The sequence below is a fragment of the Crocodylus porosus genome, unplaced genomic scaffold (genome assembly GCF_001723895.1).
Source record: "Crocodylus porosus isolate Cpor-Errol unplaced genomic scaffold, CroPor_comp1, whole genome shotgun sequence".
Classification (NCBI taxonomy): Eukaryota; Metazoa; Chordata; order Crocodylia; family Crocodylidae; genus Crocodylus; species Crocodylus porosus.
In genome coordinates, this window is record NW_017728948.1 from 21,020,928 (window position 1) to 21,044,480 (window position 23,553).

The 23,553-nt window shown below is 45.2% G+C and overlaps 3 protein-coding genes across 3 annotated transcripts in view; 2 read left to right on the plus strand and 1 right to left on the minus strand.

Moving 5' to 3' along the window:
• Positions 1 to 4,810: 4,810 nt before the first annotated feature.
• Positions 4,811 to 11,817, plus strand: GRPEL1 (GrpE like 1, mitochondrial). Its single transcript, XM_019553370.1, has 4 exons — positions 4,811 to 4,904; positions 6,125 to 6,290; positions 8,979 to 9,060; positions 10,689 to 11,817. The coding sequence occupies exons 1-4, from the start codon at positions 4,843 to 4,845 to the stop codon at positions 11,033 to 11,035; spliced, it is 657 nt and encodes a 218-aa protein (XP_019408915.1). The 5' UTR covers positions 4,811 to 4,842; the 3' UTR covers positions 11,036 to 11,817.
• Positions 11,818 to 12,687: 870 nt separating this feature from the next.
• On the minus strand, positions 12,688 to 22,846 carry TADA2B (transcriptional adaptor 2B). Its single transcript, XM_019553349.1, has 2 exons — positions 22,571 to 22,846; positions 12,688 to 19,471 (listed from the first exon to the last, which is right to left on the minus strand). Exons 1-2 carry the CDS (start codon positions 22,838 to 22,840, stop codon positions 18,479 to 18,481), a joined length of 1,263 nt encoding a protein of 420 aa, XP_019408894.1. The 5' UTR covers positions 22,841 to 22,846; the 3' UTR covers positions 12,688 to 18,478.
• Positions 22,847 to 23,118: 272 nt separating this feature from the next.
• CCDC96 (coiled-coil domain containing 96) overlaps positions 23,119 to 23,553 on the plus strand; it is a 2,571-nt gene continuing 2,136 nt past the window's right edge. The window contains exon 1 of the mRNA XM_019552567.1: positions 23,119 to 23,520. Coding sequence (XP_019408112.1) covers positions 23,119 to 23,520 — 402 coding nt within the window. The remainder of the gene's footprint in view (positions 23,521 to 23,553) is intronic.

Genomic DNA, 23,553 nt, shown 5'->3' on the forward strand with positions numbered 1-23,553 from the left:
GGACTTGAAGATCTACAAGGTCCCTTCCGACCCGACTTCTATGATTCTATGATTCTAAGACTGAAATTAGGCCGGCAGAAGTGGAAGCATCTTACTTTGCACTAGTACAATGTCTACCACAATGGAACTATAAACTCAGTTTAGTCCTCTGCCTGCTACTCTTGACCCTCAGATATTCTGAGAACAAAAAAAGGTTTGAAGAGCCAGTTCCACCAGAATTACTCACAAACATAAGAATAGCTTAACTTTTAAAAGCAAATTCAATAATAAACTACATAAAACATACACCAATGACAAAACAGTGCAAATATCAAGACAAATATCAAGGCATATCAAGCAAATTATTAAAATTTATAAAATGTGGTTTTATCTGAAGAAATAACAATCTTGTTAATACTTGAGGGACTCTAAAATTAATTTCTCCAAGTCCTATAGTCTCAAAGAAGCCTCCAACAGGTGAAAAGCCTGTTAGGAAAAGAACTTCTCATGTTTCAAATTAAGTTTTGAAAGAACGTGTTATCTTAGTTTACTTGCATATGAGCTATTCAGCAAGAACCAGAGAATTTAAGGCCAAAGAGCAAAGATTCAGAGTTGAACCCAGATTTTATGCTCTATTGCCTGGCTCAATATAAAAAAAGAAATGACCAATTAAGGTAAACTAAATATAAAAGCATTTTAATAAGTGTTACTCAAATTAATATTCATATGCCTATTTTTATTCCATATATGAGCTACAACTCATCTAAAATTAGCCTTCTCTAGCATCAAGTCCCTTTTACTGACCTTTAACCTAGTTTTTTTCCATTCCATCTTTCTTGAATTTTCTAAATGGTTCACACCTTGTGACCTGATCATTCCCTTTGCCTCTTCTTACCCAAACTTTGGTCAAGCAAATTCTATATCATACCTCCATTAAGCATCTGAGGACCTACTATAGTTTATACTACCTCTAATCTGCATATTATAAAAATAATACAAATTGTGAAATCCGGACAAGGCACCAGTTATAATGCAAACAGGCATGGTATAGTCTTAAAGCATATGTTCTTTGACTTGAAAGTATCTACAGCTGTTCTGTTCTTCTTGTGGGCTTTTGTTGACAGCAAGGAAAACTGCAACAAAATCACTTTCACTGTGAAGCTCTAAAAAATCTTAATTTGACTTGAAAACATATTTACTCACAGAAAGCTTCTGAACTACCCATTCAGTTTGCAAGTCCCACATGTAGGACTTAACTCATATAGGAGACTATTAGACTAATGCAGTGTGTTTTCAACCTTTTTAAACTCAAGGCATCCCTCAATAGAGTTGAGGTATGTCTAAACAGACTCAAGGGACCTCTCAGAAAATCCCAGCACTTGGTTTTCACACTTTTTTTTTACTACAGCAGAGAACTCCTAAAGACCCCAGCAGGTCTGGATGTTTTTAACACTATGGATTCCTATTTGAAATCTCCAGCTTTATCTTGTGATTCACATCTTTATAATTAACAATGCTAACATTGCATGGCACCACCACACCCGGGCTGAGAACCACTGGTCTAATGTTTGTTTCTCAGCCATGGATCACACCTGCCAGCAGCAGACAGCTCAGCTGGTTCAGCTCAATCCTGTAAGGATTCTTGTGCTATCAATCAATTAGTAGTAGGAACAACTTTCAGAGGTGGTAATACCACAATTTTAAGAACAGAGGGAGGGAGGGTGAGCAAAAGAGCTGAAGAGGAAGTTACATGCAGAAGGTGTCAGGAGAAAATGACAGGCACAAAGAATAGGAAGGGTATAATGGCTGCCTGAACCTTTTAAAAATAGGACAGTAATTTCCCCAGGAAACATTTTAAAATGCATTTTAAAAGGCACTGAGTCTCACCACTGAGTGCAGAAAGTCGAATTTCTTCCTGGCATTTTCCATATATCTTCCTTTATAGCCCTTCTCTATTCACTCCATACCCACCTCAACCTTGCTTCAATATTATCAGCATGTTTTTCAAACCCTGCAAGGTTTTTCTTAAGTAGTGGCAAAGAAAAAATATGAAAGTCAATGGTATCTTTGAAGGAATAACATCACACCATAATATTCATGCTCATAATGTGACATGAAAAAGCTAAGTGCCCCAACACTATTTACAACTACCAATGTGAGAAATCAAAGTCTTAACATCAGCTTTTTCTATTGTCAGAGAGCTTTTCAATAGAATCCAGTATCTTCTAAATCAGGGGTTGCCAACCTGCAGACAGGTGCCACAAGTGGCATAGGCAGCCTCTGAATGTGGCACACAGCAGAATAGGGAGGGGCCAGGCAGGACAGAGAGCAGAAGAGCAGGCAGGGGAAAGCGATCTGAGTGACACCCTGGAAGGGTATGGGGCCATTTTGTGGATCACTTACAGAAGGTTCGCCCTCCACTCTTCCACATCGACCTATGCTAAAAATCCATTCCCCAGTAACATGGGAGCTCTTGTGCCCAGTAATTGGATGATCGAGCTAATCAAAATGTTTCTGCTACATTTTTCTTCTAGATACAGGATTTGTCATAACTCACAAGGTCATTGGCGCATTGTGTTAAATAGCCTGCCTCATATTAGAGGCCAGAAAGTGAGGTTTCAGACACGTAGCTGCTATCCAAAGGAAACCTATGTTGAAGACCTTGTAAACTCTGAACAAATTTGCCCAAAGGCAGCAAGGCCCTTGATTCTGTAGCACCCTCGTGTGACAGGCTGGAAAATCTGCAGCAATTTTGGATATACTGTAAGGCAGGTTCTTTTAACATACTAATATGATCAGAATAACACTGAATTTGGTACAAGTTACTGAACTCCTTTTACCATTCCAGCCATTTTTCAATGTAGTTCAGATTTTGTTTGGACAGTACATAAATGCAGATAGGAGGTGTCAGGCTGTAGGTGGTTATTTTGGCACCTGTGAAGGCATGGAAGTCACTCTGAGATAAATCCATTACTGTTGATGTCCTTCTCAAAACATAACAGTCACTTTGTTGACAGTTACTAACTCAGAAAAATATCACTGTGCAGTTTGCCCCCTGACTCAGGCAGACAACATCTCATGGGCTCACACCAATGGTGCTTAACCTACCGGGCTGCCTGAGTGACACAGGACTGGTCTGTGGGCCTGCTTCCTTGTGTGGGGTAAATCTGTGGGCCAGATCCCATGAAGAATTGGTACACGAGTGCAATCTGGTGCTTCAAATCTGGCCACAGAGTGACCCCATGCACTGGATCTGGCTACAGAACAAATCCTGTGCTGGCCTGACACCATGCGCTGGTCTGGCTGTGGTGTGAACCTGCACACTGATATATTCCAACGCATAAAACTGTGTCCTCTGGCGCTGCATGGGTCCAGAAATGTGGCTTTGGGAAAACAGTGGCAGTGTTAAGGACTACAGGCCACAGGCCGAACACCACTGGTTAAGACTGTTCAGGTCTGGAAGGTCTATTCAGGCCAGACCTGTAATTCTCAGCCAGGCTGCCATGACACCCTGGAGAGGCATGAGCTCCTTTTAAGGGTACCATGCAATATTGGCACTGTTAGGTAAATAAAAACCTATATGATTCACACAATAAACCCAGAGATTTCAAATAGAAACCTGCAATTCCAGAAACATTCTGACCTGTTGTGGTCTTTCTGAGTTCCTTGCAAAGGAGTTGTATTGCGTTTTCATAATCAAGTCCCTACCTCCACAAACAACCCCAGCGAAATCTAAAAACTGCCATTTTCCTAGTGGTTGCCTTGAGTCTAAAAAGGTTGAGAACCATGACGGTAGCAGGGAAATCCTTTGTGACACCCTGAAAGGAGTTGTTTGCAGGAAAAATGAAGTCTCTCATAGTTTAAGGTAGCCAGTGCCCGATGGTACTGGTGACAAAATTACCCGGTTTTCTCACATACTTGCACCCCCCAAAATAAAACATGTATCTTGTTTTTGGAAGGCAGAAGGTAGAAAAAAATATTAGGCCTCAGACCCTTGCAAAGGGCAGTAGTAAGTCTGTTACTTCTTTATTCTAAGTTGGAGGTGCTCAACCCTTGATGTAACCCTTAGAGCCACTGCATCTGGCCCACAGGGGCACGGCACAGGTCAGGAAATTTGGTAGTGGGGGAGCAATCAATACTGCCACCGCTCCCCTCTGCCAAATTCCCAAGCCCTGTGTAGCAGGTTGGAGCTGGGCCGGGCTCCTTCCCCCTGCAGGGCTGGGCCACAGCCTCCCTCCTCTGCTGCTGCATCAGAGCCAGGCCATGGCTCCCTCCTGTGGCTGGATTAGAGCTGGGCAATGCTATTCCCCATACGGCCCGGTTGCCCCCGCTCCCTCCCCGTGGCCGGGCACCGGATGAGGCCCACCAGCTGGATCCAGCCCACAGACAGACAGGGCACAACCCATTCGGCCTGCTGGACAGCTCTAAGTTGCTCTTCACACGAGCTCCTGTAAATCTGGTGTTGTTTCCACCAGCACCTCACGAGCTGCACCAGGCCTATGCTGTGGTGCAGGCTCAGCGCTGGTCGGCTCCTTTTCCACTCCGAACACGGTTTCCTCACTGAAAGCCGCACCACAATTGGGAAGGGAGGTGCGTGTGGTACGTGGGAAAATACAGTCGGTAGCCTGACCCCTCTCCCCCCGCCCGCAGCATTTCTTGCGCGCGCACCTGCGGCTGTGCGGCGGGACAGGTCGCACACGTCATCGTCCGCCCTCCAGCGCCCCGCCTCCTCACGCGGTGCGGAGCAGCGGCCCCCGCCCCTCGGCTCCTGCCACTCTTCGCCTCGCCCGCCCCCCAGAGAAGCGGCGTCCGCTGATTGGCCCGTGGCGAGGCCGTGACCTGGCGCAGGCGCGCGAAGGAGACATGGCGGCACGGGGCGTGCGGCTGATGTCTTTGCGGTACCCGCTGGTACGCGCCGCGCTGCGGTATGAGCCGGATCGGGATCGGGATCGGGATCGGGATCCGCGCGGTGCCGCGGGCCGGGAGTGGGGTAGAGGAAGGCGGCCGGGCTGGGCTGTCCGCGCCCGAGTGGGTCTCCTGCGCCCGGGCTGCTCTGGCGCGGCTGGGCCCAGCGGGGGCGGGGAAGATGATCTGGCCACTTTGGGCCTCCGAGATTGCCTCCATCTCGGGGTCCCTGAATCCAGGAGCCTGCTGTCGGGGCTCTCGCGGGGCCGGGTCTCGTCACGAGGGTTTCGAGGCGAGTCCATTGCTGCTCCTGTCCGGCCCCTGCCACCGGCCGGCAGTTACTCCACATCTCCAGGAAGAAAATAGAGCTTGAGTGTTGCAGACTGTTGCGTTGTCATGGTCGGTTTCCTAATCTCATCTCGCAGGAAGGCGGGCCTGGTTTATCCTTCAGGCCACATGGGATGTTCCCCAATCCCTTTCAGGCATTTTCAGGTCTGATCACAGGAATTTCGAGGCTGGGGTGGCTGCTGTCCAGTTTCCAGGTTGCCTACTAGAAACGACGAAGCTGAAGTCTCGAGGGTTTTGGTCCAGGTCTTTCTTACTCAATTTTAACACGTTTGGAAATAGGTTTTTTTAAATCAAAAATAAAAATCAAACAAAAATGTGTGAGGATTTCTGGCTGGGAATTAACTGCTTCTTGATTTTCTTCCAAAAGTTTCATAGATTTCATAGATATTAGGGCTGGAAGGGACCTCATGAGATCATCAGTTCCAGCCCCCTGCCCGAGGAGCAGGAAGTCAGCTGGGGTCCAGGGTGCTGGCAACTTCATGGCTGGGACACAATTGCAAGATTTGCTCGTGCTTCCCAGATGTGGATTGTTTGGAAGAACTGGAGGACAAAGGGACTAGATTGACTTGTATGCGTCTTCTGCTTTAGGGGCTGGAAGACTGCAGAGACTGCTGTGGGCGCTACCCTGTTTTACAGTGTATGCAGAGATGCCTTCAGCTACAAACTACTGCTTAAGACTTAGTCCTGCCAGCATTTGAAATGTGGTACTATTAGTAAATAAGGCATGTGCATAAGGCTGCAGGCAGAGCGGAGCCTCGGATACATGTATAATTCGTTATTGCTTTAGAGTGGGGGTTTCTCTTATTGGCAAGTAGCAAATCAAGGGTTCATGATGTCCAATAACCACGACTCTGTCTTCCAAGATTAATATAATTTTGAATGTTTATTTTAGGACTTCACGGTTCCTTTGTACAGCCACACAACAGAAAAGTACTGGCCAAAACTTAGAAGAGGACCAGAGTCAGAACCAAAATGCACAGAAGACTGAACCCACCCCTGCTGAGAAGACACTAGTAGAAGATAAAGTCAAATTGGAAGAGCAACTAAAAGACATGACAGTAAGGGGCTTTTGGTGTGCATGCATTTCAGAGTTGCATAGTGCTTAGGGTCGGAAGGGACCTAAACAGATCATCAGGTCCGACCCCCTGCCCTGGGCAAGAACTGGGTCATAACACCCTGGTCAAATATCTGTCCAGCCTCCTCTTAAAGACCCCCAAGGTAGGGAGAGAGCACCACCTCCCTTGGGAGTCCATTCCAGAGTCTGGCAGCCGTAACTATAAAGTAATGTCTCCTGATGTCTAGCCTAAACTGTCTCTCCTAACAATTTGTGGGCGTTATTCCTAGTAACGTTTGGTGGTGCCTGAGGGAACACTTGTAAAAAATATTGTTTAAGAACCATGTGGGCTGTGCAGAAGCTTGGTAAACTTATAATAATTGTCTGACTAATGAATTGCAGGCTGGATTTATCGTTGGAGTTATTCCTTTCAGTTTTGGGCTAGGCCCAAACAAGGATCTGGAGGGAATTAAAGCACCTAAATATCAAATTATGATCCAAAACACACCCATGCTTCATGCTCCCTGAATCCCAGAGACACCTAGTGTTTTTTGCTCTGTGCATTCTCTCCCAGGCTCAGGAACTGGGTATGTATGTCAACTGGAGCTTGACTGAGATCCAGTCACTAGGTCTGCCCCCCAGCTAAGCTCCCTGAAAGTTGTGACCCGATAGGCATGTTCTAATAATGCCCTAACATTGACAGAATTGGGCTCCCTACAAAATAAAGTAGCAGCTGCAGCCTTCTTTGAAAGGCCATGGAGGACGGGTGTCCAGCTTTTGTATAACAGCCCACTAATGACAACATTTCTCTGGGAAATGGGAAACTTGGCTTGAAACCCACAACTCAAGACCCTCTGGTGAGTGCCCAACCACTACGCTGGAGTCATGCTTCTTCTGTGGCCCCAAACGTGTTGTGTTCTTTGTCACGGAACGGCTCAGATTGAGCAGGAAGGGTTTAGAGTAGTTAGGCTACTCTCATAATGTGGGAGATATGGGCTTGTACCTATTGGGCTAAGGAGGAAACTGAACCAAGATATCCTGCTTCCTGGGTGACTACAGTACAGTCACATCTTACGCGGGGGTTATGTTCTGAAGTTAGCGTGTATAGTTGAAATCGCTGGGCTTTGGCGCCAACCAGCCCGTGCGTGCAGTGCAACAGCTTTGCCTTGTGCACGTACTCCTTGCCCCGCATCCTCTGCTGCCTTGTCCTGCCAGGGCAGTCAGCTGAGCATGAGCCCTTCAGCCATGCCAGCGCGTGCAGGCAGTACCACGCAGCACCGCACTACGTGCCATGCCCCAGACAGCACCCGGTGGCCAGTCCCAGCAGCTGAGCGCGTATAGCTGAATTTGTGCAAGTTAAATACGCGTATGATGCGACTGTACTGTACTGTGTTTAGCTGTTGTATACTGTGTCTGCTCCTTTTCTGGTAGCCATATTTAAAAGTGATCTCTGCTCACTCCTTTGAATGAAAGAGGCTGTTGCCCCTGGCTCTTAGGTTTAAGATAACTTTGGAGAAGAAAGGCCTACAGTTGTGGACAGAGGCACGTTGCCAATATTGAGTAAGGTACCAAAGCTCCAGAGGTGGGTGAAATAGTGTGCAAGTCTGTCCCTGATATTGTAAACTCTACTGGCTATATAAGCCATCTTGCTGCTCAGTGCATTGGCTATTTTGAAAGTGTAGTTCAGAAGGCGTTTCAGTGCCTAAGGCAGGCTTCTAAATTCTGCTCCAGGAGCTAGGCATTTGCGTGTCTGAAGGGTTGGGGCTGCACCACCTAAGTACTTTATTGGATCTGATCTTTAGTCCATTTGCAGAACTTGGTTATCTTGCTGGGAACAAACTGCTAATAGGTTTAACAAGATTAAACTCTGGAGTTAAACCCAGCAATTTACATAACCTCAGTAAAATTGGAGGGTACTGAAGGGTGTGAAGAAGAGGGATGGTCTGGTGGGTAAAAAGAAAAGCTGGCTCTTAGGGTAAAAATCTGGTTTTTAGGTGACCATGGAGAAGTTGCTTTTTTTTTTTTCTCTGCCACAGTTTCCTAACTATAAAAATGGGATAAAACTCTTCAGTATGTATCTTGAGGATAAATCCACTATAAGTATCTCAATAAAATATGGTGGTGAAGCATTTTTGTTTTCAGAAACCTGAGGCCTGGGAATGCAATCCTTTGTCTTATTTTCCATTATCTTTACCTGTGTCTTGGATGAATGGAATTCTTGGCCTTTTACTATTTTGATTTGCTAGTGATGCAAAAAGACAGTGCAGGGAATTTGATATATAAAGTCCTGCTAGAAGCACAAGGGGATTAGGGGAGACAGCACATTTGACATTCCCATGCTTTACATCCCTGGAGAGCACACAAACCTTCAAATGAATTCTTGCCTGGAAAGTCTCTTGAATCACTTTCTCACTCTGGACACTTAAGTAAATTGCTTAATCCTCCCTCCCTGTTTTTCACCTCTAAATGAGGCCAATACTTGCCTAATCCTTGTGAGGATTAGCCTTCATAGCCTCATTTGATGATAAATTAGTTTTGAATCTGACTCTGAAACCTATTGTTAGTAAGCATTACTTTGTTAAATTGCTGTTGGGGGTTAAAATTACTAGAATGGAAGTCCATTAAATTAATGGCAAGCAACACGGAGACTGTATGAGAATCCCTTTTGCAATGTGTTTTATTTCTTCCTCAGGATAAATATAAGAGAGCTCTGGCAGACACTGAAAACTTAAGGCAAAGAAGCCAGAAACTGGTAGAAGAGGCCAAGTTGTATGGTAGGTGGAGACTTCCTAGCTGTGCTCCTGTATTGTGAAAACGCAGTGATGCTAATATTAAAGCCAAAGCTTGTGTGCAGGGTGCCCTTAAGGATTAGTCCATCTTGGACCAATTGTGCCTTCCGTGTTGGAGGACTGTGAATGGGTGTGAGATTTGTATTCAGCTGTGTTAAAGACATTGCATTGTTATGCACGTGAGGAATTTCATGAAACATTAGGGACTGCTTTCTGTCTGAGGTTTTCCAAAGACTTCCAGCCACACAAGACTGCGTAATGCTTACCAGACACCTGCATATATGTAAAATATCTTCCAAATTGTATCTGTACTTGCTGGATTTATAATGGGTTATCTGTATGGAACTGGGAAAGTTGGTGTAGCTTGTACCCTGAACTTTGCCCCTCTCCTCCATGTCACCTCACACTTGACTGAAAAAAGCAGGAAACCACAAGTATCTGAAATGTGCTTTCCTCCCGAATTTTAAGACTTTTTAAAAAAATTTGAAACACTTTAAATTTGAGGGCCTGATTTTTTTTTTTTTGATTTTTTTTCCCCCAACTATGTATGCCTGAGGTTTTAAAATGTGACAACACTGGCTCTTTCATTGTTTCAACCCTAAACTAGGGGAAAAATGAAAAAATTATGTGCTAACACCATACAGTGCTCTAATGTCAATTCTGGACAATCCAGTCAATGCTGAATTTTTTTCATGGTGCTGGTCGCATAAGGCTATCATTGACATTGAGGAGTGCTAGAGGCACTTAATATTTTTAAGAATTAGGCCACTTTTTTAGATGTCTGGTAGTTTGTGTGACCATTCTGGTCAAACTGTATATTAGTAGTGCTTAGCTTCTGAAAACTGTGTACAAAACAGAAGTGGTATTATTTGTAAATACTGCAGTAGCAAAAGAGAGCACGGTATGGTGTCAGTGCATAATAATTTCATTTCGTTTCCTAGCTTAGGGCTGAGAGAGTGAAAAAGACAATGTTGCCACATCTTAAATCATTAACTTTACAGTTAGTCTGAAAATAGGGTCACTTGTTTAGACTGTGAAAAAGCAAGCCTAAGTTTAAGAGCATTCAGGATACTTGTAAAATGGTAATGAACACTGAGCACTTTGATTAGAAATTCACTTTTCACAACCATGTACCTAGTATGGCTCTCAACCCAGTATGTCTCTGTTCCTAGACTAGGACTCTTTTTATTACAATAGCATCTAGGGTTCACACAAATTCTAACAACAGCTTGAGGAAAAGAAAACAGTAGTTAGCAGTGTGGCATGGTATCAAGAGATTACAGGAAGTGGGTGACAAAATCCTCAGACTTGAAGGAGTTTGCAGGAATGATTATGTCTTCTCGAACAAGCTAACATGATGTTTGGACTACAACCAGAAGAGGTTGGACAGGTGCATTAAGAGCATAAATAAATTTGGCCACCTTCAAGTTGATGTTATACTCTTGTTATAGCTACTTTCCTGTTACAAATCTCTTCCCCATGGTGGTCTGAAAAAGCTGCACAAACTAAAACTTTCTCCACAACTGTTACAACAGGCTTTCAAAAAGATGTGTCCTTTAAAGTGGACCGAGTCCCTTTTAAGAATTAATTTGATTTTCTTCACCTCTTTCTAGGGATTCAGGGATTCTGCAAGGACTTACTAGAGGTTGCTGACATTTTGGGAAAAGCAACTGAAAGTGTTCCAAAAGAGGAACTCAGAGATGAAAACCCTCACCTGAAGAGCCTGTATGAAGGTCTTGTCATGACAGAAGCACAGATTCAGAAGGTGTTCAAAAAGCATGGCCTGCTGAAACTGAATCCTGTTGGAGCCAAGTTTGATCCCTATGAGCATGAAGCATTGTTCCATGCTCCTGTGGAAGGAAAGGAGCCTGGCACCATTGCATTAGTATCAAAGGTTGGCTATAAGCTGCATGGGCGCACCCTGAGGCCTGCCTTGGTAGGTGTTGTAAAGGGACCTTAGCTGTTTAATTGGTAGACATTTAAAAATGCCATACAACTATTAAATAGATGGATAGTTTTCTTCCTCTGCATCTTCTCATCCCTGTACTTTGTGGAAGGCTTACAATTGGCCAATTGAGTTGCTACAGTGAAAAACAAAGTAAATGTTATATATTAAGTCACTTAATGGACTACAAATAATTTGAAGGGCCTACCAAGAACATTTTAGATTGCATTTCATACTTCAGGAGAGAGCCTACAAGAACCATTATGTCACCTTGCATTTTGGATATATTTTATCTGTTATAATTGTAGCCACTGAAAGTGTGTTAATGACAAACAGAATGTATCCACAGAAAGAGCCAGAGCACTATTTATAGTGAAAGCAGCCTTCAGACTCTCTGCATCTTCTTTTGTATTGTATTTCCTAATATTGAAGTGGGCGCCAGCTCTCTGCAAGTGTCCATCAACTTCCATGAGTCAGCGATGTTCATCTACTACTGTCTCTGCTGGTCAGGAACTATTTCTCTGTATTGTCTCATATTCCACGAGTGGGTTGGTTTCTCTTAACAGCAGACAGTGCAACCTTTTGAGAAATCTCATCTATTTAGAAGATGGTAAATAAAATGCAGTGGATACCGGACTCCCTTTGTGGCCTTTTATGCACCTCTTCATATTCTGTAGGAATTAAACTCTACTCAAGAGAACCATTAATATTTGTATGGCATTGAAGCAACTAAAAATAATTTATCCAGACTCTGGATTTTTGATTTAATACAATATAAATTGGTTTAAACAATCTTATGCTGTTCTTGTAATTTTAAAGATCACAGTCAATTTGTTGTGCTGTTTTATTTGCAACTACTTGGAAGGTCACAATTGCAAACTGACAAAGATTCAGTATTTAAAAGCAAGTTTGGCACCTGTTCCTTTTTTTTTAAATAATATGAATGCATTATCTGTACTAATCACTGTTGTTAAAAAGTAACTGGATCAAACAAACAAAAGACCTGCTCCATTTACATTCCTTAGTAAAATTTGCTGTCCCATAACACTAAGTTTCTAGCAAAAACCATACAGGGCTGGTTAACTTCTGTTATTTGTTTAAGGCAGGGGCAGGCAATTATTTTGGGCAGAGGGCCCCTTACTGAGTTTTGGCAAGCCATCGAGGGCTGCATGATAGGCAGCCGGGGTAGATAAATATTAATATTCTAAATTTTTTAGGGGCCCTGTGGGCCAGATCCAGGCTGGATTTTGCCCACCTCTGGTTTAAGGTCTGCCAACTTCTGAGTGGCTGGGGCTCCCTTCTCCTCACCCCCACCATACAATATATGGATTGTATGCGGTGTCATGTGGACCTCTCCTGAGGCATATAGTGCTTCCCATTTGGAGGCTGGACTCAATGATCTTCTGAGGTCCCTTCCAGCCCTAATGTCTGAAATCCTATGTGGGGGCCTTAGGTCCCCCCAGGACCAGAAGGCAGCAAAAGCTGGAGGAGGAAAGAGGAGCCTGGAGTTCCTAGCAGCAGTGCCAGAAAAACAATGGGGCAGTGGCACAGATTGGGAGCCTGGCAGTTAGGCATCCCTAGTTTATGTAATAGCTTCACTATGCCAGATTGGAAACAGGATCAGCAGCATCTGATAAACAGAATATTCATTTAGTTCTTGCTTGTGCTATTTGTGCGCCTGTAAAATGTTAGCTTGTTGAACAGCTGATAAGAATGCAGCCATTATGCTGTAGAATGGGGCAGCCAACCTGTAGGATGGGCGTAGTCTGTAAGGCAGTAGTATAGTGGCAGATACAGAGAGCACAGGACAGGAAGCTGAAGGCAAAGCATCAGATTAGAGAAGGGACTGGAGTGTCATTTGAGGAAGGCATGGGAATAATTAGTGGTGCACTTGCCAAAAAGGCTGGTCTCCACTGCTACAGAAGATCTCCCCTCAAGCCCAAAACCTCTTCAGTTTCCATCTCTGGTAAAACCTTTAGACACTAACAGGAATAGTTAGGACAAGGTTGAATGCTCTTAGCCTTTTCCCCATTTTCAATATTTGGTCTTGGATTGAGGTACGAAGATGTTGCCTCTAATTTTTATTTAGTAGTTTATTACTGGATTACCAAAAGAGTGTTGAGCAAATACCTAGCTCAAGTGCTAGTGGCAGAGGAAAACTTAAACTGAGTGGGTCAGCTCATGATGGGCACTACTGCAACTTACTTCAGGCCCTCATCTAGTTGAATTGCAATAGCAAAGGTGTTCCCCACTTGCCTTATTGTCACTCATATGGTTTTCAACTATCCAATTTAAAAAATAAAACTGAGACATGTTTATTTTTGGAAGAGGAAAGGTAGAAAGCTTGCTTTCTTTATGTTACTGCTCTGTTAGCCAACAGATGCTGCCATTTCTAGCTGTTCAGTGAATAAATCATCATTAGGTGGTTATATACTTGTTCTGGTGTCTGTTCTGGTTGAAGACGTTTACCACTCCAGAGAATATAGCATTGGTAAAAACAAAACAAAGGACATATTTTATAACAGCATGTCAGAGTTTTAACAGTAAAAATATTAAGATGACTTTCACAGCTCTGTATCAAGTTCCCGAGAAAGTACACATTTGGCTTTGAGAATTCTATAAGGAGGCCTGAATTGGGATGGGAAGAACACAGTGGTAGATGTGTACTAAGAAATAACACAAACATCAAAATAGGATTGCTGGGGCTCTTACCAAGCCTAGATACTCACTTCTCTCTGGTAAATTTTACTGGGCACCACTGGGTTCAGGTAGATGCAAGAACAATCATGTTTGCCTTATACAAATGGAAAGGTGTAAATATGAAGCTAGAGAAAATCATGGCAACTCCTGCGATTTGGATAGACTCTTTGGGACAAACAGAACAGTTATCACTGAAATAAGATGCTACATGTAACAGAAGAGAAGATTGGCACCTTCTTACTCAGCAGACGCATGTTGTATGTCTCTTTCCAACTTACCCTACTTGAAGAATAGCTAAGGCAATATTATTTCATTTCTAAGTATATTGACTTATCCTTACTATATAGAGAGCCAGTAGCTGAAGTGTACATTCACTCAAAGAGATGGAGAGCATTAATTATGACCCTAACAAAAAAGGAGCTCTCAAAGTTGTTCCTAGTTGAGAAAAAAGTTATAGTTTGCTTTTTTTGAAGCTACTAGTCTTTGTAACAAAGTTGTGTACATCCCTAAAGTAGCTGTTGTTTTATTGAGGCATCTGTCTGAGAATACAAAACAGGTGAGGGCTACTGGGGGAAAGAGACCCACCCAGGAAAGAAAGGCAGGGTGAACTTGCTAACATCTGGCACACTTCCACCAGGAGCAGTTCTGAAGTTATATTTGACAGTAGTTCTGATACTTTTATTAAACATGCCAACACAGAACTCATGTGGCAAAACAAAGCTTCAAGTTCCATATTGATATTCCCCTTGGGAACAAAACTTACACTTGCTTTCTTCTCCCTTAGAGAAACAGGCAACTAAATCTGATACAGAACAATCTCTGGAACTTGACTGTCTTTATCATGTCACCCAAGTGGCTTGTGCCCTTCCTCCCCCAGAGAAAGAATTCACAGCACTTGCATTTCTAGGAATCCAAGCATCTCTCTTTAACACAGGCTACATCACTATTCAAATCAATAATTGAAAGAAACTTTATTAAATGTAAAAGATCAGCTGTATACAATGGGAAAATGTCTGTTAAAATGCTGTGTGCGCACACCATGACCATTCATTAGTTTCTACATGATTGCAGCATAGGCAGTGGTGCATGTGGGGCAGTTGCACCAGTATATAAAATTTAAAGGAGGCTGATGTTCCCTTTTTTAATAAAGGGAAATCTGATGAACTAAGTATGCTCATCAGGCATCTTCCTTCACAGTATTTTAAAACACTTATAGCTTAAAAGCAGCTGGGGCACATGCAAAAAGCATCTTGTAAGAACTTCAGTAAACCAAAAGGTAAAGTAAAGCCAGTTACAAGTACAAAGAAATTTGCTGCAGCAGCCACACAAAAGGATAATGGCAGAGTGCTTAGCTTGTATTGATTCACAAGGCAGTTTATGAGCAGTGACTCATGCAGGCCCACTATGACAGTTCCAGCACTTTGCTTGGACATCAGCAGAAGTGGCAAAGGTTTTTTTTTATTCCAGCACACTACAGTTACAAGCCCTCCAGCAGCAAGAAGGGTTAAAAAAAAAAAAAAAAAAAAAAAAATCAATTAGTACACACTTGCAGAAGGAAGGTGAATGCTCCCTTGTTATTGCACAAGCTGCTATTTTTTGTAAGGCTTCATTGGGACTGGATTGATCAGAGGAGCATGGTTTAAGTAGGCATCACCACCTCTGCTTGCAACACCAGGTCAGGCTGCACCACCTTCTAGACTCACTTAAACTCAATAAGGAGGTCTCCAGTGGGCAAATCAAGTACATTTAAAGTGTGTAAAAACAGTTGCCTTCATCATAAAGTTAGCAACATGTACATCAAGATGTTAATATAGCACATGAGAAGTAGTACAGATAAATACAGGGTAGGAACTCTTTTTGCCATATTATTTTCATTTCCCCTGCAAGCAGGAGAAGCAGCATAGTTTCAATCAGTTGCTGAGATTAGGGTAACTGTGCCTCAATGTTAAAAAAGTGAGAGGAGCTCAGTCATACAAAGAACACTTGGAATAACTGACCAGTTCCATGAGACCACACAGAACTGTATTCCTCTTAGTGCAAGTCAAAGGAGAGCTGACACTGAGACACTGCTTCTAAGGAAGCCCTTTTTAGATGATTCACTGAAGCAAATGCTCTTGCTCCTTAAATTTGCTTGCAAGGTTAAAATAAATATTGATATCCATCATTTCATACATTAAAAATACTTTATTTTACATTCATTCTGATGTTCAATAAGTTATGTCTAGCACCAAAGAAAACGTCTTTTGGAAGGGCTGAGGAATTAAGAAACTACAAAGTGTTAATGCAGAAGAGTCGATTTATACAATGTTTAAATGACTCGCAGCAGTGCCTAGAAGTCTGATTCCTTTAAGTTATCCATCAGATGGGCTTTAGAGTATTGCTTCAGTTAAACCCACTACTAGTGCCAGAGCACCTTGGAAGTATAAAAATTATATAGATTTAAAAACTTACATGAAGTACTCAAGGACTTATACTGAGGGTTCTGAATACTTAATGCAAGATTGGTGGTTTGGCACCCAGGTAACAGGCTGGGGGAAAGAACTAACCATGTAACTCCAGTGCTGTGTTTCAGGATAGAGAGTGCTTGAAGTGTCCTCCCTTTTCCCTAGGAATAGGGAATAGGAACTTGGTATGGTTTCTGGTACTGATCTTCTCACGTATTCTTTGCCCAGGGGATGAAGGCTTTTCTGAAAGCTACTAAGCAAGCTGCAGTCAATCAAACTGCTGCTGGAAGAGTGAGAAAGAAGATTTTGTCCTAAATATTTTACAGGCCATTTTACAGTTAAGCCAAACACAGCCTTCCACAGCTGAGGCCCTTGCTCTTCTGCAAGAATGTCCTATCACAGGTTGAGAAGACAAAGGCACCATTATTTTTCTTGAAATGCTGACTTTATACTTGTACCCTTTCCATATTCAAACCCAGGTAATGCTGTATTGGTAATATTGTACCCTGACAACTAACAATGCTCAGAATTACACCTGTGCTGTATTATGAAGTCTGATGGTTACTTCACACACCTCTGCATGAAATGCCACAAGATATTTTGACTGATTAGAAAACCTGTGTGTGCAATGAAACACCACTTCTCAGACCACTTGCCTTCCAAAGGCAAACTGGCCGACTGTTCAGGGCCACCCAGGAAATAAAGCCACAAGGAGCTGTAAGAGAGATGACCAGCACATGATATCCCTGCAAAGTTCAGGGAACTCCAACTGTCACCAAGTTGCTGGTGTATTCAAGCAACTCCAACATATAAGAGTTGAAGAGTATAAATCCTGCTGCCGATCTCTCTTGGAACTTGACCAATGGGAATAACCTTTTGTTGACTGAGTACACATAATCTACTAGTTAGGGAGAAAAACTGGGCGACTTACAAACACCTCGCTCAATCTGAAGCCCTTAAAAAAAATAAATAAATATATATAAAAAAAAAAGCCATCAACAGAACCCAAGGCTGGTAAAGTCACATTCAGTGACATTACATTAAAGCAGCTCGGATACAGAATTCTGCTACCAACTACAGTGAAGATCTTCAGAGAATTTTAAGCTAAGTGTTCAAAAGCAATTGCAATGTAAAGCCTCTAATAGCTCAGTCACAGTTTCATGTTTTGAGACAGCTTTAGCTGCACACTATGAAATACTTCCACAGTTTGTGATCACAATGGTCTGCAACAGAATTACATGAAAAAGATTCAGTTTGGAAAATATCTCTCTGGACCAGTTAGGATCCAAAGAAGAGGCAGGGTAGAAAGGTAAAAGTGGACTCTTTCTACTCATGGAGTTGCCTGGGCGGCAAAGCACTTATTTAACTCCTGCCCAAGGCTCACAGTAGCTTCATTGAGATCAGGTGTCGACAAGGTCCTGAAGCAGTGCACTCCACTCTCCTTGCTAATACCTCCTTTCCGGACAGCCATATCCACTCAAGTAGTTCAAATCCCGAGGTTTCTATTTGCAGAACAGTGGATAGCATAGCTGCTTTGTAACCCTGCAACTTTGCTACTGCAGTGGCTGACAGTCAATGCCAAGAGAAACCCTGGAGTTAGTCTGCTGAGGAACATGAAGGCTATTCATCAACAAAACAAGTGACCAGAGGTAACTTATCTACCACATTTGTACTTACCCAATCCCCGTTCTTGGGTCATCTAACTTCCCTGCTTTTTCTTCACATCCTGACACCACTTTGCTACAATATAGACCCTGGTTAATGAGGAAGAAGGTGCTGGAAGCAAAGCAACATTCACAAAACTCCAAGCTTTAAATGTTCTGTGCTTCAGAGCATAAGATTTTTGCAAGTGTCACTTTGCTGCCAGCACTCTGAGGGGAGTGCAACACAAGAAGACAGGCTCCCACTAGGTGGGATGTCCCCCCTCCCGCCCTAAGAAGAGTGGGTGCTGCACCAACAATCCTTTTGGCCAACAATAAGGAGTAAACAGCTACACCAGGCTTGGTCTAAACCCATGCGAAAAGATCCATTTCAACAGTGTACCAAAACCAATTAGATCTGATGTACTCATCTACTGTCCATATTTAAAGGGCAAATATTTCTTCTTAAAGTATTGACTTTAAGATCACACAAGGAGTTACAGGTTAGTATTTTCCATGATCCATTGCAAAGAGTCCCTCTAGACTGAGAGCTGTAAATACTCGTTTTACAGGAGAAATCCAATCCTGGGGAAAGCGAAAAAAAGTAATGGAGTCCTGTAGCCCACGGTGAGCCTTTTGTTCATGGGGACGGGGGCGTTCAGTTCAGACAGGTTTTATGAGGCATCCCTGGATATCCAACCACTTTCTGTTAGAAAGTTTAAAATCCTTTTCTTTAGTACCTTATCTAGGTTACTGGGAAGGCGACTTTTTGAAGGAATTCCTTGTCTTTTTTGAAGATGGTCTTTAATTATTATAGTTTTCACAGTCACATAACGTGCTGGACTCAGATTCAAGGAGCTGCAGAGCACCTTCTCTCTGTCTGACAAGAGTTCAAAGTCCGGCAGGTTTTCAATTGCAGCAAATTCACCATCTTTGCCGTCTTCCTTTCCTCTCTTGGAACTGGCAATGTTTTTATTCTCCTTCCTTTTCTCCCGTTTGTGTCTAGCTGCCTCATACTCTGCTGACTCCTCCATCTTGGTGATCCCATTTCGACGGTAGCGCTGCAGCTCTCGAATCTTTGCTCGCAGTATCCTCTCCTTGTGCATGTTCTCAAAGAAGTCTTCAAACTCCTTACAGGACATGAATTGATACAGGGGCCTCAGTTTTAGCCTCAACTCCTTTTCTTCTTTTGTGATCTTGCGTTTTGGAGCCTTTTCCTTGTCCTTTTTATCCTTCCCCAGAAAGGCAGGGACCAAGTTATAATCTCGTGCAATATTTTTTCGCCGTTGTCTCTCCTTAAGCTTTCTTACATACATATCCACATGAGCTCTTTTTAATTCTATTTCCACATCATCATCATCATAGTTCACTGAAAGGCCACTGATCAGAGTCTCAGCATCTTGGTCATACTCAATCTCATAGTCATCCCGAAGTGGCATGTACCCCAGCTGCTGCTGCTCTGCCACTGATATGTCCAAAGGTGGGAGAGGGGTGGTCAAGCTAGGAGAAAGTGGGCCACCGCTGGGGCAGGTGTGATCAGTCACTCTGTTGGGGATGGTGTCAGGGATGCAGGCTTTTCCAAGGTTACCATGGATATACATGCTTACATAGTGTTCCATCACTTCCTGGGGAGTTCGAGATGCTCCAACATGAGCAGCCATATCCTCCTAGAAAAAGAACAAAGTCAGAGATCACTGATGGTCTGATCATTTCTGAGTTATGCCCAGCGTCACAGACCAGACCTGCATTATCCACACAAACATCCAGCTTTAGATGGCAAGACTACCCAAACTCCTATAATTTTTTTTTAAGTTTCCTCCTACACAAGTAAGCAAAAATTTTCATAAGCATATGCAGACAGGTAATTCACCTATCATTCAAAGAGCTATTGTGTCAACATTTAGAGACCAAAGTCGAGAATTAAAATATAAACAGGCATTTTACTCCAAAAGTAGTACTCCCTGCAGACTCGGAACCAATAACCCCAAACGTAATTTTGGTTTTGCTCAATTGGTTATAAATACATTTTTATAAAAAGACACAGGTGAAGGGAGAGGGGAAATCAGTACTTAAAATTCTTTCACAAGAATATTTTTATTTAAGTAAATAACTACACTCAAAAAGTAAGTATTTAAGGGGTTCTGGCTCTGTTATGTAGTAACAATTTAATTCACGTATCATAATGAAAGAGACGTTTTTCTACATTGCACCTACACAAGAAAAGAATTTGTTATCAGAGGGTAACAGGATGTTGAGAGGGCAAGAAATGACCTGACAAGAATAGCGCACTGGAGAAAAACTCAGAATGCGGTCACAACACAAAGAAAATAAGGAAGAAAGAATGGAGGACATTAGATGTGCAGCACCCCTCGGGTTTTTGGGAGAGGATACATTTTTAAACTCAAATGTCTAAAAAAGTCAGATCCTGTTGTCAAAGCTCCTTGAAAAACCTAATGTATTCATGTTATACAAGTACAAGGGGAGTTGTAGTGCGGGATGATTAAGTCCTCACACCATTTCTATCTTACCTAGTTCAGTTTTCTCCTCTTCTTTACATTAGAAGACAAGGCTAGACAACACACACACCCAATGCAACAACTGGCTGACAAAAAAGAACAAATCAACAAACAATGATAAAACTTCCATTACTAGGTATCTAAATTAAATGGAAGAGCTTTCGATGCCACAGTGCTGTGCTTGTATCTTAAATCAGCTAACACTGCATGGCATGTAACTAGATCAGACTACACAGAAGGATGTTGCTCTGGCACTGCAGTCCTGCAGAGATGTCCCTCGCTCCCCTCCCCCACAACCCTGATCAACAATGAAACAGTTGACATCAACTTTGCAAGTGCTAACATCTTGAGTTAACATTTCCTGCACAGGAGCTGCTACTTTGTTTTTTGAAGACTCAGAAAGACAACAGGACATCATCTCCCATTCACTTGGTTTTCCTTCATCTGACATCACGTTCAGAAATACACAAAACCCTGTAGCAAAACACTTGAACCTTGTTTGCTGAGCTCCAAATAACTGTTCTTAAACACTGGCTTTTTAAGAACTGACTCAAACATAAAACTGCAGAACAAAAAATCATCCACAGGTTGTATTATGTTAAATATGGTCAAGCAGGGACTACAGAGTCTCATCCCATTACCTGGATTATCTTTAAATCCTATGGCTTTGCTGTTCCTGCCATCTCCTTTACCTCTCTCAGCACTACCCACTCTCCCTTCTTCTCCTCTGTCTTTAAATTACATACAACCCTGATTTGGCTAGCCCAGGCACAACTACCCTGTCTTCTGCCTGACTCCAGGATAACATGCCTGATTACCTCCCACCTGAATGAGCTAGAAACCTAGCACTCCCCCACCTCTGCCTCAGCATAAAGACCTTAGGCTCTGCCAAAGCTCAGTCTCCTGAGCCAAGGTGGACACACAGCACTTCACTTGGGCATCACACCAACATCTGCTGCCCACCACAGCCAGAAAGCAGCTCACTACATGAACTGCAGAGAGACATGAGCCTGGCAGCTGTCAAGAGAACAGATGCAAACGAAGCAGCAGCATGGACAGCACAGGCAGGCTGGAGGCATCAGAAAGAAGCATCCGACTTTTGGAAGCTGGGGCAAAGTCAGTACCTGACAACAAAGGCTCTGGTGCTGGAAATGGCCAAGCTTTCTATAAGCCCTTGTGGTGCAAGATGCAGGGGTGGGGGAGGGCAGGAAGGAGGCAGCAGCGGGGGCAGCAGGGTCTGCAACACCATGGTGACAAGGACCGGGGACTTTGCCAAGAGGTTAAATAGACTGGTAGATGGTTTGGGTAGAATCAATCACAATCATGGAGTAGGGGTGGAAGGGACCTCCAGAGCTCATCTAGTGCAACCCTCTGCCTGAGGCACAATCATCCCTATCCAAAGTATCCCATACAACCTATAATCTAAGCCAGGGGTCAGCAACGTTTTTGGGCAGCGTGCCACAAACCCTTTCTGGACTTGTAAGACGTTGGCGTGCCAGGAGCAGACGGCAGGAGAGCCGCAAGGGGTCCGATCCTTCTTACAGCAGCGCAATCCCAGTCCCTCCTCTGCTGTCTGTCCTGAGACGCACACGCACTGCTGCTGACACCGAGCTGGACAGGAGCTCTGCAGACCCGGGTGCAGCTGCTCGCAGCCTCCCCACCGCCTGCTGTGAGCAGCCTTGGCTCCACGGTGGGTGGCCCTGAACCCAGCCTGGCTGGCAGGCAGCCGGGAGACTGAAAGCAGCCATCTGCAGAGCCCCAAACCGGGTGGTGCACGTGCATCTCAGGCTGGACAGTGGGGAAAGGGCCGAGGCTGCCGCAAGAAGGATCAGGCCCCTTGCAGCTCCCCTACAGCCGACCCCAAGGGCCAAACAAAATGTCTTCATGTGCCACACACCACAGACCTGACACTCAGCACAGGCACCTGCCTTACAAACCTACAAAAAAAGACTGGCTGGGGTTACGTGAAAAAGACTGGCTGGGGTTACAGCTGCCCAGAGCAGGGGGGCTGCACCTGATGATCCTGCCCTATGCGTGTGCAGACTGGTGACAACAGGCGCAAGTCAGTCAGGGGAACCACCACCCGCTCCCGTGGAGGACGACATCTCCCCCAGAGAAAGGGGGCGCTCCCCCGACACCGGGAGCGGTGCCCTCCTGACCCCCCGAGGAAGAGGCCGGCTTAGGCTGGACGGCCGCTCCCGCTCCCCTCCCGGGCGACGCTGCGGGAGCGGCTCCCGGCCGCGTCCTTACCCAGTTGCCGAAGCCGTACTGCTCGATGGCGTCGAGCAGCAGCTGCTCCTCCCGACTGCTCCAGCCGCCCTCGGCCTCGGCGCCCCACAGCGTGAAGCGGCCGCCGTCCACCAGCTGGTAGCCGTGCCATCGGCGGTGCGGCCCGATCTCGGCGCCGGCCGAGAAGCAGTCCGGGCACAGCTCGATGTCGGCGCACTCGGTGCAGCGGAAGCGCAGGGAGCTCACCTCGGCCAGGCAGTACACGCAGTACTTCTTCCCCAGCTCCGCCATCTTCCCCCGCCCCGCCCCACATTGCGCACGCGCCGCCCCGCCCCCACCAATGGTCGCGCGCCCCGGGGGCGGGGCCACGCCGCGGCCGCCCAATGAGCAACAGGGGGGCCTGCTCCGCCCTCTCCAATCCCGCCGGGGCGGCGGGGCGGGGCGACAAAGCGCGCCCCAATGAGGGCAGTGACGCCGAGCCGGTTTCCCTTCGTTACAACCAATCAGAGCCCTCGGCGGGGCGTTACCGTTGCTCCCCCCCCGCGGCCGTTGCTCCGCCCGCCGTTACCATGGAGACGGGGGAAGCCGTCGCCGAGTCTTGGGGCGCCATGGAGGAGCCGGAGGAACCGGAGGAGGTGGAAGAGGAGGAGGAAGGGGAGGCCGAGGCCGCGAGCCCCGAGGCGGGGTCGGCGGCAGAGGTGCGGCGGCGGGCGGAACTGATGGAGGAGTACCGGGCGCTGCTGGCCGAGCGCGAGCGGCTGCGCCAGGCCACGGCGCGCCAGCAGTTCCGGCTGCGGGAGCTGCTGCTGCAGCGCGGGAAGCGGCCGGACGAGCCGCCGCGGACCGAGCCCGACGCCGAGGAGCGCTACGCGCGCTGCCTGGCCGCCCTGCACGACCTGCGGGCCCTTCGCACGCAGGAGGCCGCCTTGGCCGAGCGCCGCCAGGCCGTCCGGGAGAGCGCCTGCGAGGAGGCACGGGGCCGCGCGCGGGCGGCCGGGGCCGCC